Source organism: Amblyraja radiata, chromosome 2, assembly GCF_010909765.2.
Source record: "Amblyraja radiata isolate CabotCenter1 chromosome 2, sAmbRad1.1.pri, whole genome shotgun sequence".
NCBI classification, from domain to species: Eukaryota; Metazoa; Chordata; class Chondrichthyes; order Rajiformes; family Rajidae; genus Amblyraja; species Amblyraja radiata.
Window position 1 is genome coordinate 61,095,191 of NC_045957.1, and position 17,682 is coordinate 61,112,872.

Below are 17,682 nucleotides of genomic sequence, written 5' to 3' on the forward strand. Positions count from 1 at the left end.
AAGGACTTGCAACGGAATGTGAGTTTCAAGATTATTTTTCACAATTCGAAATATGACAATAAAATAATTATTTTTATACAGAATAAATAATCATTCCATCGCATAAACAGTTACAAGGCACCGGTTTTATCCGAATGCTGGACCATTGATTATGAATTAGAATTGTCAAGCTTCTACGAGCTGGGAGGATGGCCCAGCCAGTGCATGCTGTTGCTGATTGGTGAGAGCGCGTTGCTGCCCTTCACTTGTACATTGGTGCTGCCGCTGTCAGTTCAGCTTCAGCACAAAGCTTCCGCTGGCTCTGTGATAGGCTGGTTCCGAAGGAGTTGCAGGAGGCAGAGGTCGTGAAGACAAGATTGAAGCATGGCGGCTCTAGTAAGGAGCTTAGTGAGCTTCCCACTTAAATACAATGGTTATGTTCGTCATCGTATTGGTAAGGAGTCCTCCTTATTGTGCTCAAATTAAACAACGAGGGTGCCGTGATAAGTCTGAAGGTTTTGCAAGAGACTAGTTGAGTAATGTTCCCTCCGGCAAGTTGGAAGGCAACGTAACCTAAAAGCAATACATATTTTGTTGCAGTTATGGATGTCAACAATCACACAAAATAACTCAATACAACACTGACTTTTCAGTCTAAATTAAAGAACCATTGGATATCCCTTAGTTGGATCATAGTTCGATATCCCTTACACTTGTTTCAGATGTATACATTGGTATGGACCAGTTGCTGTATTTTTTCAACTGTACTAATCCGACCTGAAAGTGTGTAATTTTATACAGTAGAAAGAGACATGTAGATAAATAACTCAAGCTCTCTTATATTTAATGTATCAGGGTTATTTTGGCATCTGTTTGCCCTTGATGGAATTGCATTATATGTTTGCCAAAAATAGACTCCAGCAGAAAAACGAATTCTTGTTAAACACTGCATTGTTTTGTAATGGATTTGTAGATCTTTTTTTATGACAATCTCAAAATATTTAGATTTTATCATTATTTCATTATGGAGTTATATGAATGCTGGTCATTCACCAAAATGACTGCTTGCAAATACCGTGGTGAAGGATGTGTGTGGCTGTGTTCTTGGCAAGCTTAGATTATTGTTGACTGGAGAATTGAAGGTCAAAATAAACACATTGGATAAATTGAATCTGGAGATGACAAATGCAAAGTGATGATAATTTCAGTCATTAAACATCTCAATCAGTGGAAGTATTGTGAGTGTGATTTAAGCAAACTGTGTGGGGTTTGAATGTCATATCAGGTTGAACTCCAAGTATCAATTGGTCCGCAGAAAAATGTTGGGTTTCTCTGGCGAGAGACATTGAAGTCATTTGTGTGTACTTTTATTGGTGCGCGCCTTCTACCTAGGGACCAGCTACTGTCAGAATTACCTACATTCCTTCACAGAATTCATGAAGGTCAATGCTGACATAAGATGGGGGTGACATTTTATGCTCTGCTATCAAATCCAATATATAGTGCAGATGTTTGCAGACTTCTCAGCTCCGAAGTTGAGAAATCTAACTGCTGAAGATAGACACAAAACGCTTGGTGGCAGGCAGCATCTCAGGAGAGAAGGAATGATCCAGGTGACCCACTGAAATCAGTGGAAATAAGAACTGCAGGATGACAATGAGTAGAACTTTTTAATATTATTTAGTTGTTACAAGTTAGTTTAAATGTACCTGTATTCAAGTATTTTGGGGATATTTAGCATTTTGATTGTATGATTTCAATTTTAAAATATTTTGAATGTCAAAATATTTGCAACAATTCAATTTCAGTGACAGCTTTAACAGCTGGTGAGCTGGGGTAGAGACCTAGCTGGTTGTCAAAGCCATTCTGAGAGTGCATATGGACTGGGAGAGGACCTGCAGCACACCAGAGCACGCCAATGTATTGGGATCTGGTGTCCCTGTCTCTTACACAGCACTGGAAGGAGCATCATAATCTGAGAGCAGGAGTCCAGTAATCCCAGGATCAACAGAATATCTGTAAGGGAAACACAATTGAATTTCATCAACCAACACTGAAGCTGGCTTTGCCATTGCACTAAATATCGTTAAGGATTATGTAGTATGTTAGGAAGTGGATGGGGCTGAAGGACAGATGTTGCAGGAAGGGGAGTCATTGGTGGACATTGGACATGTGGATTCAGATAAATCGCATAGGAAATACTGAAGAGTACATACACAGAGTTGGTTAAAGGTGAAGTGAAGGAGGGTTTTGTTTGCTTAACAGCATATAGCTCTGCAAAGGAACAGCAAACAAGGATAAGGTAGTGCAGGCATTGTCACCATGCGAATCAAATAGAGTCACCACTGTCAAGGCCACACTGCCGCGAGGCTTCACCACTGCCTCCGAGGCTTTACCGCTGTTGAGGCCCTACTGCCGTGTGACTTCACTGCTGCTGCTGCCGCCGCCACCACCGCCGCTTAACCATTGACGATACCCCACTGCCGGCGAGGCCCCAATGCCACCAATGTTTATCACTGCCATCGTGGCTCCATTGGGCCCAGGCAGGCTTTGCCACCTGGCTTTTCAGCAGCCTCCGGGGAGGACAGTGGGGGTGAGTCTGGCCTACCGGGCGGGTTCCGGTAGGCCTGGTTGTTCGGGGGGGGGGGGGGGGGGGTTTGGACTGTAGCAAAAGAAGAGTAATTGGAAATGGCAGCAGTTGCTTGAGACAGGCAAGATAAAGACCACAGGCACATGATGCGATTGGCCTCCAAGGATAATTTTCATCCATTAATCGGTAACACTCAAAAGTATGTAGATCACTTTAGACAAGTTCTTCAAATTTATTTGCAATATGATATCTTATAACAAAGTCAATAGACCGCAATGTACATCTTTAATGAGTTTGTTTGAGACATTAATGTATTGTAGCTATTATTTTTAACACTATAAAATCACGTGTTATTTAATGGAAAGCTCTTGAGGTTATGAATATCATTACATACATGCTAGTTGGTGCATGAAGAATAATATATATCATGTATTGGGCTTTACAGCTTGTTTGTTATCCAATGTTTTGTTTTAAAGAAATAAACCAGTTATCTGATACATTGTATTTATGACAAAGAACTAAAGTGCATAATTTAGTTTTGGCAGAGTTCAAAATTAAAGTGAACTCCAGCAGAACATCTATATTACTAAAAGTCTGATCTTGAACGCTTTTGGCCCACTGTGCTGCGATTTCCGAGAGAACACCACCACCTACGGCCATCATTTTTGGCCACCTCACTCAGAGCCCCCCTCCGCCTTCCGGGACCGGAGGATTTTTCCCATCGATGAAAAATCAGAGATATATTAATGTTTTTTTTAAATTTGCAATTCTCTCTGCTGCCCCCGCTGGTGGCAGGGGGAGGGACTATAAAACCTGGAAGTGTAGTCCCTCACTCAGTCTCTGCCAGACCCAGGAAGCGAGAGTATCACGGCTCTCTGAGCTGCGAATAACACTGAACGCACGTCTATTCCAGGGCTGCAGCCCAATTGTTTGCCTCACCTTTTTAACAAGTTTATTTTCACAAAATGAATTTTGGTTGTCAGGTGGCTGCAGCCCAATTGTTTGCCACGCCTTTTTAAAAAGTTTGTGTTCACAAAATGAATTTTGGTTGCCAGGTGGCTGCTGCCCAATTGTTTGCCTCGCCTTTTTAACAAGTTTGTGTTCACAAAATGAATTTTGGTTGTCAGGTGGCTGCAGCCCAATTGCTTGCATTGGCTTGGCTTTAATATCGTTGCAACAGTTTGATGCCAGCCCAAGAATCCATTCGGCCCACAATGTCTATACTAACCCACTGGAAACCAGTACCTTCGGCCCGCAACACCCATACTAGCGCAACAGACAGCCCCCCCACTGGCGAGCAATATTGGAATTGGTGGAGAGGTGGAATATTGCGTTGGTGACCAGCCCTCCCGTATGATGCTGGGACAAAACGGGTCCCACTTAGTCTAGTTGCATTATATATTTTATAACTTTAATACCGCTGCAATAAGGTAATCAGAAAAACATGCCACGCTCTTAAAGGTACAGGGGAAGGCATTGAATGTTTTGCATTTGGTTTTAAGCATCAGTTTGAAATAAATATTAATGTTACTGTTAAACTGAGTTATTTTGTCAATCTAAAGTCAACTTGACTCAAATGCTTGTAGCTGTTGAAATCGATTCTTTATTCAGCTGAGACTAGTCTCTGAACCTTCCAACACAGAGCTGATGCTCTGGGACGGGTCCAGAGAAGAGTAGCTTTGATACAAACTCATTGCTTTATATAGGTATTAGACATTTCAGATACAGAGGGAATGACAAACTGGTAACCAATCATCTGAGTCCTTCTGGTGATTTACAACAGCAGTCACATGATCCCCCCCATCTCTGGCCTCATTTTACAACCTGATTTAACTGTTTAGAATTATTTTATTTCAACACAGCAAAACCCCAGTAGGCTCAATTACCAAAGACCACTCCTCAAAATATAAGATACATATATAATACAATGATCACACAAGTCATACACACTTTCCATACCAAGAAGAAAGATATTTCTATAAATCTAAACACAGTTTAATGTTTACAGCCCTACTAAGACGCAATACATTTCATAACTGGTTTCACTACAATTTTACACCGTTTAAAATACTATTACCTATGTATTAAAACATTAATTATATGAGTTCGCTGAATTACACAGTTTGTAAGTTAAATTCAAACCCACACACCTCCCAACTCCAAGTATACATGGGTTGTAAATCTGTCAACAATTGATGATATGTGTTTTGTGTCAGGATACAGCTTAATTCTAATTTGCAGCCCCTTTTCCTGCTATCTGGAAGCTGGATTTCCAATCTCATCTGCAAGTCCTTTTACAAATATTACAGAACAAAGGTAGATTCACAGCTCAGACCATTACATCAGAATTACATCTGCTTCTTCGACTTTCTATAAACAGAAGGAAGGTCACAAATCCATCAATCTGATTATTTTCCTCTCCAAGCAACTACTCCCCTTCACACACATCCTATCCCTTATCTCATTATAATTTAACATAGCCAAAGCTAACTACAGAGTCTATTATAGTTCAGCCTTGAAGTCTGTCTCAAACTCAGCATAACCGGCCATAACTCTTCATCTTTATGTCACATCAGAGCTCAAAAATGTGCCATAGAGAAAGAGCAGATGACCTCTGGCCTTAGAAGAGGCCCTATTCAGTATTCCATTTTTCAACACAAAATCATATCAAATACAATTTCCTCCAGTGTTATAATTGCCTCAAAGCAATAAACTAAGCTATTGAATCACTCCGCAAAAACCCAGATTGGGTCATCAAACCAGCCGACAAGGGAGGTGCCGTGGTAGTCTGGCGCGTCGATCTCTACAAAGCTGAGGCCACGCGCCAACTCTCGGACACCTCCTCCTGCTTACCCTTGGACCATGACCCCACTGACGAGCACCAGGCCACCATTTCTAGCACCATCACCGACTTCATCAATTCCCACGCCCTGCCCGACCAAGCTTCCAACCTCATCGTTCCCCAGCCCCGCACAGCCCGTTTTTACCTTCTCCCCAAAATCCACAAACCCGGCTCTCCCGGCAGACCCATTGTCTCTGCGTGTTCGTGCCCCACCGAACTCATCTCCACATACCTTGACTACATCCTATCCCCCTTGGTCAAATCCCTTCCCACCTATGTTCTAGACACCTCAGACACTCTCCGCCGCCTCCACGCATTCCACTCTCTGGGCCCTCACCCCCTCATCTTCACCATGGATGTCCGGTCACTCTACACCTCCATCTCCCACCAGGATGGCCTCGGAGCCCTCCGGTTCTTCCTCGACCAGAGGAGCAACCTATACCCAGCCACTGACACTCTCCTCCGCTTAGCGGAGTTGGTCCTCACCCTCAACAACTTTACATTTGACTCCTCCCATTTCCTCCAAACACAAGGCGTAGCTATGGGCACACGCATGGGCCCCAGCTACGCCTGCCTCTTTGTCGGGTACGTTGAACAATCCTTGTTCAATATGTACCAGGGCCCCATCCCCGACCTCTATCTCCGTTACATTGACGACTGCTTTGGGGCCACCTCCTGCACCTACACACAACTGACTGACTTCATCCACTTCACCACCAACTTCCATCCGGCAGTCCAATACACCTGGACCATTTCCGACACTTCCCTACCATTCCTTGACCTCACCATCTCCATCGCAAGGGACAGACTCCTGACTGACATACATTACAAACCCACTGACTCACATGGCTATCTGGACTACACGTCTTCCCACCCTGCCCCCTGTAAAGACTCCATCCCCTACTCCCAATTCCTCCGCCTACGCCGCATCTGTTCCCAGGATGAGACATTCCATACTAGGGCATCGGAAATGTCCTCGTTCCTCAGGGAACGGGGATTCCCCTCCGCCACCATAGATGAAGCTCACACCAGCGTCTCATCCATACCCCGTAACACTGCTCTCTCTCCCCATTTCCGCACTCGCAACAAGGGCAGAGTCCCTCTGGTCCTCACCTTTCACCCCACCAGCCGGCAAATACAACACATAATCCTCCGCCATTTCCGCCACCTCCAACGTGACCCCAGCACTCGCCACATCTTCCCATCTCCCCCCATGCCTGCAAAGACCGCTCCCTCCGCAACTCCCTCGTCAATTCTTCCCTTCCCTCCCGTACCACCCCCTCCCCAGGCACTTTCCGTTGCAACCGCAAGAAATGCAACACCTGTCCCTTCACCTCCCCCCTCGACTCCATTCAAGGACCCAAGCAGTCGTTCCAGGTGCGACAAAGGTTCACCTGTATCTCCTCCAACCTCATCTACTGCATCCGCTGCTCTAGATGTCAGCTGATTTACATCGGTGAGACTAAGTGGAGGTTGGGCGATCGTTTCGCCGAACACCTCCGCTCAGTCCGCAATAACCTACCTGAACTCCCGGTGGCTCAGCACTTCAACTCCCCCTCCCATTCCCAATCCGACCTCTCTGTCCTGGGTCTCCTCCATTGCCAGAGTGAGCAACAGCGGAAATTGGAGGAACAGCACCTCATATTCCGTCTGGGGACCTTGCGTCCGGATGGCATTAACATTGAATTCTCCCTATTTTGCTAGCCCTTGCTGTCTCCTCCCCTTCCTTAACCCTCTAGCTGTCTCCTCCCACCCTCCCATCCGCCCGCCCTCGGGCTCCTCCTCCTCCACCTCCTCCCCTTTTCCTTTCTTCTCCCCCCCCCCCACCCCCCATCAGTCTGAAGAAGGGTTTCGGCCCGAAACGTCGCCTATTTCCTTCGCTCCATAGATGCTGCTGCACCCGCTGAGTTTCTCCAGCAATTTTGTGTACCTTCAATAAACTAAGCTATGCAGGTTCAGATTAGCGTTTCTATGTTTTGATTCATCTGTTCCCTGTATGTGTTTCCTTGTATTTTATTTCTTTAGGAGACATGTGTTTCTGAAAACCTTAAGCTTTTCTCTTGCAAATTACCTAGCTTATATAAAAGTCACTATCCGAGCGGTTCTATTATATAATATTTCCTCATTCTCTCTTCTGGTCATATCATGACCACTAATAGGATAATAACACAGCAGAAATTCATCAGCATTGGCTTATTAGTCATCGAAGTTTATTCCTAACCTCGAGATGCTTTATAGCCCCCAAAACCCGTACCACGTAGGTCGGCAGGCAGGCTTGTTGACACCAATGCTGTTCCCTACTCCTCTGCTGTGCTTTAAACCCTAGCCCTTATGGTGCTTAACTATTCTGAACTGAATAACATTCCTCCACATTATTAAGTCTATTACACTCCTCCTCCAGCATTTCCTTCTCTACCTGCTGGTTCACACGTTCTCTACTTTCATCGGACTCCAACATCGGAATGTCTTCTTCTAGGTGCTGCAATAAGATGTTCTCACCAGTTTCCAGATTACCCAAGGCTGTCATTAGTCTGCCGATAATACATTTAACAATAGCAATTCCCACGAACAAACACACGATCACTATTGCTGCATATATGGTCATGCTGATGATCCAATTATATAATCCCCCAAAACCCCAGTCTCCCCATCCAACACCCTCCTTCATTCCATCGAGCAGGGTAGTAATGTCTTCTTGATGTTTGGTGATATTACTAGTTCTATCCTGAACTCCCATCATACATTTTTCTTATACAATAGCACATGTCCCTCCCTCACGGGCCAACAAATAGTCTAAGGCATATTTATTCTGTAAAGAGAACAGACGCATTTCTGATAGTTGGGTTTTTATTGCTTCCAGGGCTCCTGTAGTGGCATTTCCCAAAATGGTTAGTCCACAAATCATATAGTTTTGATTTTTGGCAGCCAACCCTCCCCCTACACCTCCGAAAGTAAGCAGGCTTAGTACTCCCCATCCCGCAGCATCCCACCTAGTTGCTCCCATGGTAGTTGGGTTTCTCCAATTGGCACAGAATTCGGCGGATACTGCCCTGCGCAGAGTCATTTGGTTTTGTCGGGACCAACTCTGGGCAGGGAATGATGGTGGGGACAAGAGTACCGACGGCTACGTTCTTTGGAAAAGGAGGTTTTAGCACATTGGTCCCTTTGCCATTGAAAAAGAGGTAGTACCCTTCCTCAGTGTATAGGGACCCATGACAGTTCCTGCGTGTATTAATCAGTTCTCCACCCTTTGCCCAGTCCATCCAATTGCTCGAAATCCAATTGCTGTAACTTATGATAGGCAAGTGATAGATTCCTACAGTTAGATGGGTTCCATTGGCCCACTCACAAAGCAGTTGCAACCCTGCAGAGACTGGGACGCATTCTTTGGGAATGGTGCATTGGATGCCCTTAGATGTGCTGTTGCAACTAGGTTGTCGCGGGGTTCGTACTATGCACGTAATGTTGGAAGGGACGTCAACAACTATGCACCCGTATCCCTGGTAAGTGAAGCATCTTCCGTATTGTCTATTGTCGGTGTTAGGGGTAAAGTTACACGGCATTAGTGGTTCTACTCTGGTACTCGAAGAGTTGTGACAGCCTGGGTATGAATGCTTATTGTCACGAGGTAGTGGCAAACAGTTGGTGACAGTTTTGACTGGAACTGACTTTTCACCTTGACACCTTACTAACCGTTCAGTCCTCCCGCACTCTGGAGACACTGCAAATAGGCTACTAACTGATTTCATAGCAAGGTAGCACACAATTTGTCCTTCCCCAAATAGTTCATTATGGGCTTGTATAAACATGTTAGAGTCTGTTTCTTCCAATGCCCGTTTTTCCTGTGTTTCTTCTCATGTTCTTTCTCCTGTAAACAAGGGTAGACCTCTAATGCTTCTCTATAGCATAGTCCATCATACAAATGTTCCTTTGCCGAGTTGTCTTCCAAAGGATTTCGTCTGCAGAAAAAGTCAAATTTGCACTCCTGAAACCAACAGAGTAATTCCCACAGGTGTCGATTATCTAAGTCTACCTGCCGATCGGGCTGACGCAGTATCCCATTGCAATAGTCAATCTTGGTGACGTTCCAGGATCCAAAGGCATCTGGGCCATTGCACTGTACCACATCTCCTTTGCAGAGGTGAAAGTTTGTCCCAGGACACATCGTCAAATTTTTCCTTCATTTCCCTCCATCTGTGGTAGCATCAGGATGCATAGCAGGATGAATCGCCTCATTTTAATTCATATGGAATATGCAAAGGCTCACTAAAAGCTAATTTCTTACTTAATTAGCTTAAACAACTATTCACTCAATTTAAACGTCCTTCAGTCAGTCAGTCCAGTAATCAGTCGATATTCTTAACCATATAGCAAAATAAGGATTCAAAACTAAACTTATTAAGATTCAAAACTAAACTTATAAGGATACAACTCCCAAGCAAAGCAGAAATGTGTAAAAACTAAAAAACTCTGAGTTGAAAATAAAATTACTCTTCTCCCCCCTTTTGATTGGGCTCCCCAATCAATTTGCAGTGGTGCAGATGAACCCATGCAGCACGACCCTCGACCTTGGCAGCGGTCGGAGTGATGAGGATGACCTGGAAGGGACCATCCCAACGTGGGTCCAAGTGCTTACACGCCCACTTCCTGACCAGCACATAGCAACATGGCTCAATATTAGATGGAACTTTGAGCGCAGGCGCCTTGCCATATGCAGCCCTGACCTGTGAATGAGAAGTTCGCAAAGCACGGGTTAAAGTTAATACATAGGATGTAATTTCCTCAGTCGAGGAGGAGGAGCCATCTTGGGGAACGGCTGCTAACCAGCAGCCGTCCGTTTAATTCGCTTTTTAAAAAAAGTTTTGAGTAAGTCCTGTGTTTCGTCCGTTGGAGAAATTGACTTTTTAATGTGGGGGGTAGGGGGCAATTCTACTTCTAGGTCCCTGCCTGGTCGGTGAGGCAGCTTATTCTCCGGGCTGCCCGTCGACCCAGCCTCGTGGCCTACCAGCGGGCTTGGAGCGCCGTTTCCTGGCGGGGACCGCCCAGCACCTCGGCTTCGGTGGCGGCACAGCGCTGGAGCGCTTTCGTGGAGCGGAGCGGGCGATGCCTTGCCTGGGTAGCCGCGCTGGATCGACGCGCTGGAGCTCCGGTGAGCTGTGACCGCCGAGTTCAACACCTCCGGGCTGCGGGTCTGCGGAGCGGAGCGGGCGGTGCCGACTTTAACATCGTGATCCTGGGTGCTCCAAACCGGCGCGGCCTTGTCGGCTTCTGAAGCCGCGGTCTCCAGCCAGGAAGCGGCCGTTCCAGGTGGTCCAGCCACTGAGAGGACTCTCCCGACGCCGGTGAGAACGGCCAGGAACATCGGGCCTCCGTAGAGGCAATTGCGGTGGCCTCAATAGGCCTGACTTTGGGTGAACTGGGGATGGGGACTGGACATTGTGCCTTCCCTCACAGTGGTAATCCATTGTGGGGGGATGATTTTTTTGTCTGTAAGTAAACCTGTTAGTCTTTGTCCAAGATGGCTGTCGGAAGGGAGAGTGGACGCTGGCGCGCTTTAGCTGCCGCTGCTCTCTCTTCACACTGTGTTTTTGATTTTTTTGTTTTTGGACTGAATTCTGTTTTTAATTTGTGTCTCTGATGTCTTTATTATTTATTTTATTCTGATTATATGTTTTATTATTCTTGTTAATCTCTGTAAGGTGTCCTTGAGATTTCTGAAAGGCGCCCAAAAATAAAATTTATTATTATTATTATTATTATTATCTGGTGGAAAAGGACCGCTGCGGGGGCATGGTCTTTCCATGGCGTGCATAGGGGTCGACCATATATGATTTCCGCAGGCGTTATTCATGCCATACCAGAAGGAGTGGTCCGTATTCTGAAAAAGAGCTACAGGAAGCAGTTTTAACCATGTTGAGCCAGTCTATGACATTAATTTTGCTAATTTGGTTTTCAAAGTCTGATTTGACCATTCCACCAATCCGGCGGCCTGAGATCGATACGCACAATGGAGCTGTTGACGTATCTGTAATTTCTTTGTTTACAGCAGCAATAAAATGAGGACCATTATCTGAACTTAAACGTGCAGGAACACCGAATGATGTTCTGTATGATTTCGCGTGACAATATTTTTACAATGGTAGAGGCCTTATTGTCAGTGGTCCGATATGCTTCAATCCATTTACTGAAAACATCGACAATTACAAGAACATACTTATAACACTGGCATCTTTTCAACTCAATGTAGTCCATTTGCAAGGTCTCAAAGGGACCTGCTGGTAAAGGGCTCTTACCTGGTTCACAGGGCAAGCCCTTACCTGGATTATGCTGCTGGCAAATCAGACATCGGTGGCTGATACGCTGGGACAAGTCCAGAATTTTCGGATGCCACCAGGTCTCTAGAAGCATATCACTTACGGCCTTAGCCCCACAATGAGTTGCACATTCAATAACCCACAAATTCATATTGAAGTGTACACATTCAATAACCCACAACGCAAGCTTGTCAGACATGCAAGTCTGTCCGGCAGGCGTAACCCATAAGCTAGTGACAGGATTGTACACACAACCCTGGTCCTGCCACAGCTGTTTTACCTGTGTAGGAGCGTCCTCCTGTATTTGAAGCACTTCTTGGATGGTTGGCATTCCTTTTTTCAAGGGAGACTTATTTGTAGTAGAATTTTTAGTCTGCCTCATCATGTGGGGCACAACACTTTGGTAACTCCTAGAAGCTTTCTTAGCTGCCTCGTCGGCAAGGCAATTTCCTATGTCTATGGGACTTTGGCCTGTAGTATGGGCTCTAACTTTGATAACAGCATGCTGACTGGGTAACTGAATAGCCTGTAGCAAATTAGAAACCATACTACAGGCTCCTAGGGCTCGCGGGTTACATTATTTGATATGAACTGTACTAATTGTCTAGATATAAGTTTTTATTGCTGTTTGGTACAGTTATATTTGCACATTATATGTTGACAATTGTACAAAATATGTAATCGCAATTGTATGCGATTGTAATTTTGGAAGGACATTTAACTATAGTTGATTGAATATGTTGGAAAAGTTGGGGATGTGAATGCGTCACTTGGGAATGTGAATGAAGAAACAAACAAAGCAAGTTGAAAATGAGTTATTAAGTTAAATTAATTGAATTTGTCTCATGTGATAAACAAAATATCATCTCATGCCATCTGATTTGTATGACTTACAAAAAATAATACTATATAAGCAAAGCCATTATCAAACTTGTTTATATCATTATAGAATTATCTTGTATAATTTGAATGCAAACTGGGTAAATATGAACTGCATCACAATGCCATTATTAAAAAATCATTGGGCTAATAGTATCTTCCAGATCGATGGCCTCTAAAGCAACAGTGGGATTTGTTGGACTGGGTAACATGGGTAATCCAATGGCACAGAATCTCATAAAGCATGGCTACCCCATTATTGCTACTGATGTCTTCCCAGAATCGTGCAAAGCAATACAGGATTTAGGAGCACAGGTAAATTGCTTCTTAATTGTTTATTATGACAATTGGAAAGTGAATCACTTTAATCCTTTGTTTTCTGACTTGGTTCCACATGAAGAATCAATTGTTACCATTGCTGTTGTCGCAATCAGGCCAGGGTGCATTTCTGTAGGGGATACTAAGAGTTGTGCAGACAGATCTATGTGTTCCTCCTCTGTTCCCTAGCCTTATCTTAAAGGAATAAGTGCACATGCTGTTAATGCCAAAAGATTAGAAAGTAACATGAGATATTGAAGGGTATTCCTAAGAATTTAACATTCATTGTGGGTCAAATTTTAGAAATGGACTGGGATAATTGCTTCAGAGCAAGGTGAAGATTTACATGTGATTCCAGGGAGTATCTGACAGGGATTTGTATTGAATGTACTGCACAATGTGGAAAATGTTATATGTCACTTTGAATTTTGATACACTGTTTTAATCAAACAAGCGTGAGGTATATCACTTTGGGAGCTCAAATGTAAGAGAAAATTATAAATAGATGGAATAGCTATCCTAAATCTTTTTCGCAGAATGGAAATGTCAATACTAAAGGACGTAGCTTCAAGATTAGAGGGAAATGCTTCAATTAGATTTGTTGAGACTTTTTTCGCACAAGGAGTAATCGGTGCCAAAATGGGATTAGTCTAATTTGGCATTATTGCTGTCACAATCATCATGGCCCTATTCTGTACTGTTCTATGCTCTATTTTCCAAAAGAAAAAGAAAGAGGTAAGAAAGGCATGTGCTCTTATCAGATTTGGCATATTCCATAGAATATAAATTGAAACAACCTGTATTATCAAAACAAAACTGCAGATGCTTGAAATCTGAAATAAAACCAGAAAATGCTTGAAAGACTTGGTAGCCGGTCAGGTCAGATCTGTGGAAAGAGAAGCGGCTTTAATAAATATTTCAGGTTGAAGACTGGCTGTTTTCGTAATCATGCTGTTGAAAACTGTAAGGGAACATTATTATTTTTTACGTTAATATTTGAGACATTTTCTCTTTATCCACTTCCCTTGATTTCATGGATGCTAGACTTCTGTGCCCTGTTTCAGAAAAAGTACATATCAGTACTGCATCTTAGATAGGAAGGGTGACCTAACCTGATGTGACGACCATCACAGCAACGTGCTGTTTTGTAAAGAATCGTACATCATAGAGAGAACCTGTTCTTTGCGCTTGTAGTGGCTTTCAAAAAGAATTAATTCCTCTCATATCTGTTTCTCCGTCAACCCACCATAGCCAAGCAAACCTTTTCACACAGAAGGAATGGGTGATGTTTCGGGTCGAGACCCTTCTTCTGACGTCTGAAGAAGGGTCTTGACCCGAAACGTTATCCATTCCTTCTATCCAGAGATGCTGCCTGTCCCGCTGAGTTATTCCAGCATTTTGTCTACGGTGTTAACCAGCATCTGCAGTTCCTTCCTAAACCTTTTTACATCTAGTAGTTATACAATTCAGTTTTGAAACTTGCACTTGACTATACTTCACATATCCCTTCAGCCAATGTATTCCGGATCTGAATACAGTACTCAAAAGTATCCATCCTCATTTTAGTTTGATTCCTTGCAATTTTTTTAAGTCTTTTGATTGCTAGTCCTTCTTGCCAATAGAAACCTTTTTCTAACTACTGTAAAAATGCCTGCAACTTTAATAAAAGCTTTTCTTCCCTTTTCTTTTGGCATAGTTTGGCTTATTGAACATGTCACTTAGCCTTGTTCTTAGCAGCACATTGGCTGGATAAGGTAGCATAATCTGATTCTGACTGCTACATTAACAGATTTGGTCTTGCCTCTTTCAGAAATATTGCCTTTGTTCCATCCATCCCTTCTCCACCTTCTATGCTACTGAAAACAAACTGATTTCCTCTCTTTCTCAGTACTCACAATGGATCTTAGACCTGATATGTTAACTATTTCTCATTCCATGGATGCTGCCTGACCTGCTGAGTTTTTCCATTTTCTGATTTCATTTCAGATCTTTGGTATTTTTTGTGTTTTTTGATCTCCAATAACTTTATCTACTCTGAAGACAACCAAACTCCTTCTCTGTAAATGATAGCAATCCTGACATCTATTTTGAGACATCCTTCACAAAAGTGTGGTGCCTAGAAATGATCTCACTATTTCAATTGAGTTTATACTAATAATCTTGTAGACCTTAATTTTATACTCTTAGGCTTCTGCAAATAAAGCAAGGTCCCAAGTGCTTGTTGATAAAGTAATGGAGATGGTTGATGGTGTAGTCATTGTTGTTTATCAAATAGCTTCTAAAATTATTATTAAATCCCCCATAAAAGGTGGGATAAATCTCACAGTTAAAATAATTAAAAGACCAGTTAGCTTGGATTGGAAATTAAAGACTAATATGTGTATTTTAAAATTGTCACTACCTGACCTGCTATGCCCAGATGCATTATCGAATAATTTTTGTGCACTTTTATTTCATAGATCGTGGACTCTCCTGTTGAAGTGGCTGAACGAGTTGATCGAGTTATAACCATGTTACCATCAAGTCCAAATGTGATTGAAGTGTTTACTGGTGTCAATGGCATTTTGAAGTAGGTATTTGAATGTTAAAAATAATAAGGAAACTTGTTTATTTTTACATACCAAATTTTTGCAAATCATGTGCTTGGACATTCTGAGGGGAATGGTATAAAGCCAGTTGTTATTTGTTACAATAGTAATTATATAAGTTCAAAAAGATGGATGAAGTCCACAAGCTCGATGTAGGTTATTCGGAAGTTAAAATATAGGACCTCAAAGATTGTAATCTGAGCATGATCTACTAGTTCTGTGTTCGAGTAAGAGTAGTAAAAACAATTTTTTTGTCAGATAAATGTAGCCAGAGATATGGTTACAAATGAGATTCAAATTTTTTTTTGTATTTTTTTGTTTTTGTTTATTTTATTAGAAGTTAATACAATACAAAACAATACAGTGTCATACCGTAATCCATTCTATGTACAACCTCTAGTTTTATGTTATGAGTAAGCAAGACAAGAAAAAGAAAACAATAGAAAGAGTGGAAAAATAGATGGTAGAGAGTAGAAAAATGTGAAGTGTGTATATAAAAAATAAAAATAAAAAAATAAAATAAAAAAGAAAAGGTGGAAAGTAGAAATAGAAGAAAAGGCCCCTTAAAAGAGAAATTTTCAAATCTATATTCGGAGATGTAGATCTATCCACGTCATGAACTGAAATCAGCAATCCTTATGGTACCGCTGCATCACATGATTCCAAAAAGTCGATGAAAGGAGACCAACTCCTTAAGAATTGGTCATATTTATCTATTAGTCGGAGTCTCATTTCTTCAAGGCGTGCTATGTCCATCATATTCCTAATCCACATTTTAACAGTTGGTATGGTTGTATTTTTCCAAAATTTAAGTATCAATTTCTTTCCAATTATTAACCCATAATTTAAAAAAACATTTTGGTCTTTATTTAAATTGGTATCTTCTCCTATTATTCCAAATATAATCCATTCCATTTTGGGTTCTATTCTTGACTTGAAGAGCTTTGTAAATATATCAAATATATCACTCCAAAATTTATTCAACTTTGTACATCCTACAAATGAATGTGTTAAATTAGCGTTTTGAAACAAACATTTATCGCATCTGGGAGAGACGTTTGGATAAAATTTATTCAACCTCGTTTTTGAATAATATAGTCTATGTAATAATTTAAATTGAATTAAATTATGTCTTGTATTAATAGAACAGTTATGTGTATTCATCAAATACTTTTCCCATCTATCCTTCGAGATCTTTATCATTAGCTCATGTTCCCAATCTTCCCTTAGTGCTTCTGTTGAGGGTGATTCTCTATATAATATATTATTATAAAAGTATGATATTAATTTTTGTGAATCAGCCTTAATATTCATTGCTTCTTCTAAAGGGTCTAAAAATATAGTTTGAAATCTATGTATATATTTCTTCATAAAGTTACATACTTGTATATATTTAAAATATTGATTATCCTTCAATTTAAATTTTAATTTTAATTGTTGAAATGATAACAGTTTACCCAATTCATACATATCCCCTACTTTCCTAATCCCCAGTCTATCCCATTGTTGATATGTGTTGTCGATGAGAGAAGGTTTGAATGCGGGGTTGTTCAATAGTGGGGTTAGTACTGATAAATTATTTAATTTCAAGGATACTTTTATTTGTTTCCAAATTCTTATTATATTGTGAATAATTGGGTTCTTCTTATATATTATACTATTCAATTTTATCGGTGAGAGCAGGATCGTTCCTATATTGTGCGGATAGCACTCCTCTTTCTCCATTCTTATCCATTCCAACTGCTGAGTGGAACTATCCAGCCAGTACATTATGTTCTTAATATGCACTGCCCAGTAGTAATACATAAAGTTAGGTAATGATAAACCCCCAACTTCTTTAGATTTGCACAAATGCTTTCGTTGAAGTCTATGTGTTCTGTAATCCCATATAAAATTAGTGATAGTGGAATCTAGTTTTTTGAAAAAATATTTTGGAATATATATTGGGATCGCTTGAAACAAATATATTAATTGTGGTAAGAAAGTCATTTTTATAGCGTTAATTCTACCTATCAATGAGAGCGGAAGTGTTTTCCAAAATTTAATCATATCATTCAGTTTATTTAATAGTGGTATAAAATTGGCACTAAATAATGATTGAGATTCAAATTTCTAAGGCCAATTTCTAAGGCAAATTTCTAAACCAGCTCTGAGGAAATTTTGACCAGCACC

The 17,682-nt window shown here is 41.7% G+C and overlaps 1 protein-coding gene across 1 annotated transcript in view; it reads left to right on the forward strand.

Annotated features, from left to right (window-relative positions):
* The first annotated feature begins 290 nt into the window (after positions 1-290).
* hibadh (3-hydroxyisobutyrate dehydrogenase) overlaps positions 291-17,682 on the forward strand; it is a 115,348-nt gene continuing 97,956 nt past the window's right edge. The window contains exons 1-3 of the mRNA XM_033047518.1: positions 291-433; positions 12,759-12,919; positions 15,382-15,491. Coding sequence (XP_032903409.1) covers positions 364-433; positions 12,759-12,919; positions 15,382-15,491 — 341 coding nt within the window. The 5' untranslated portion in view covers positions 291-363. The remainder of the gene's footprint in view (positions 434-12,758; positions 12,920-15,381; positions 15,492-17,682) is intronic.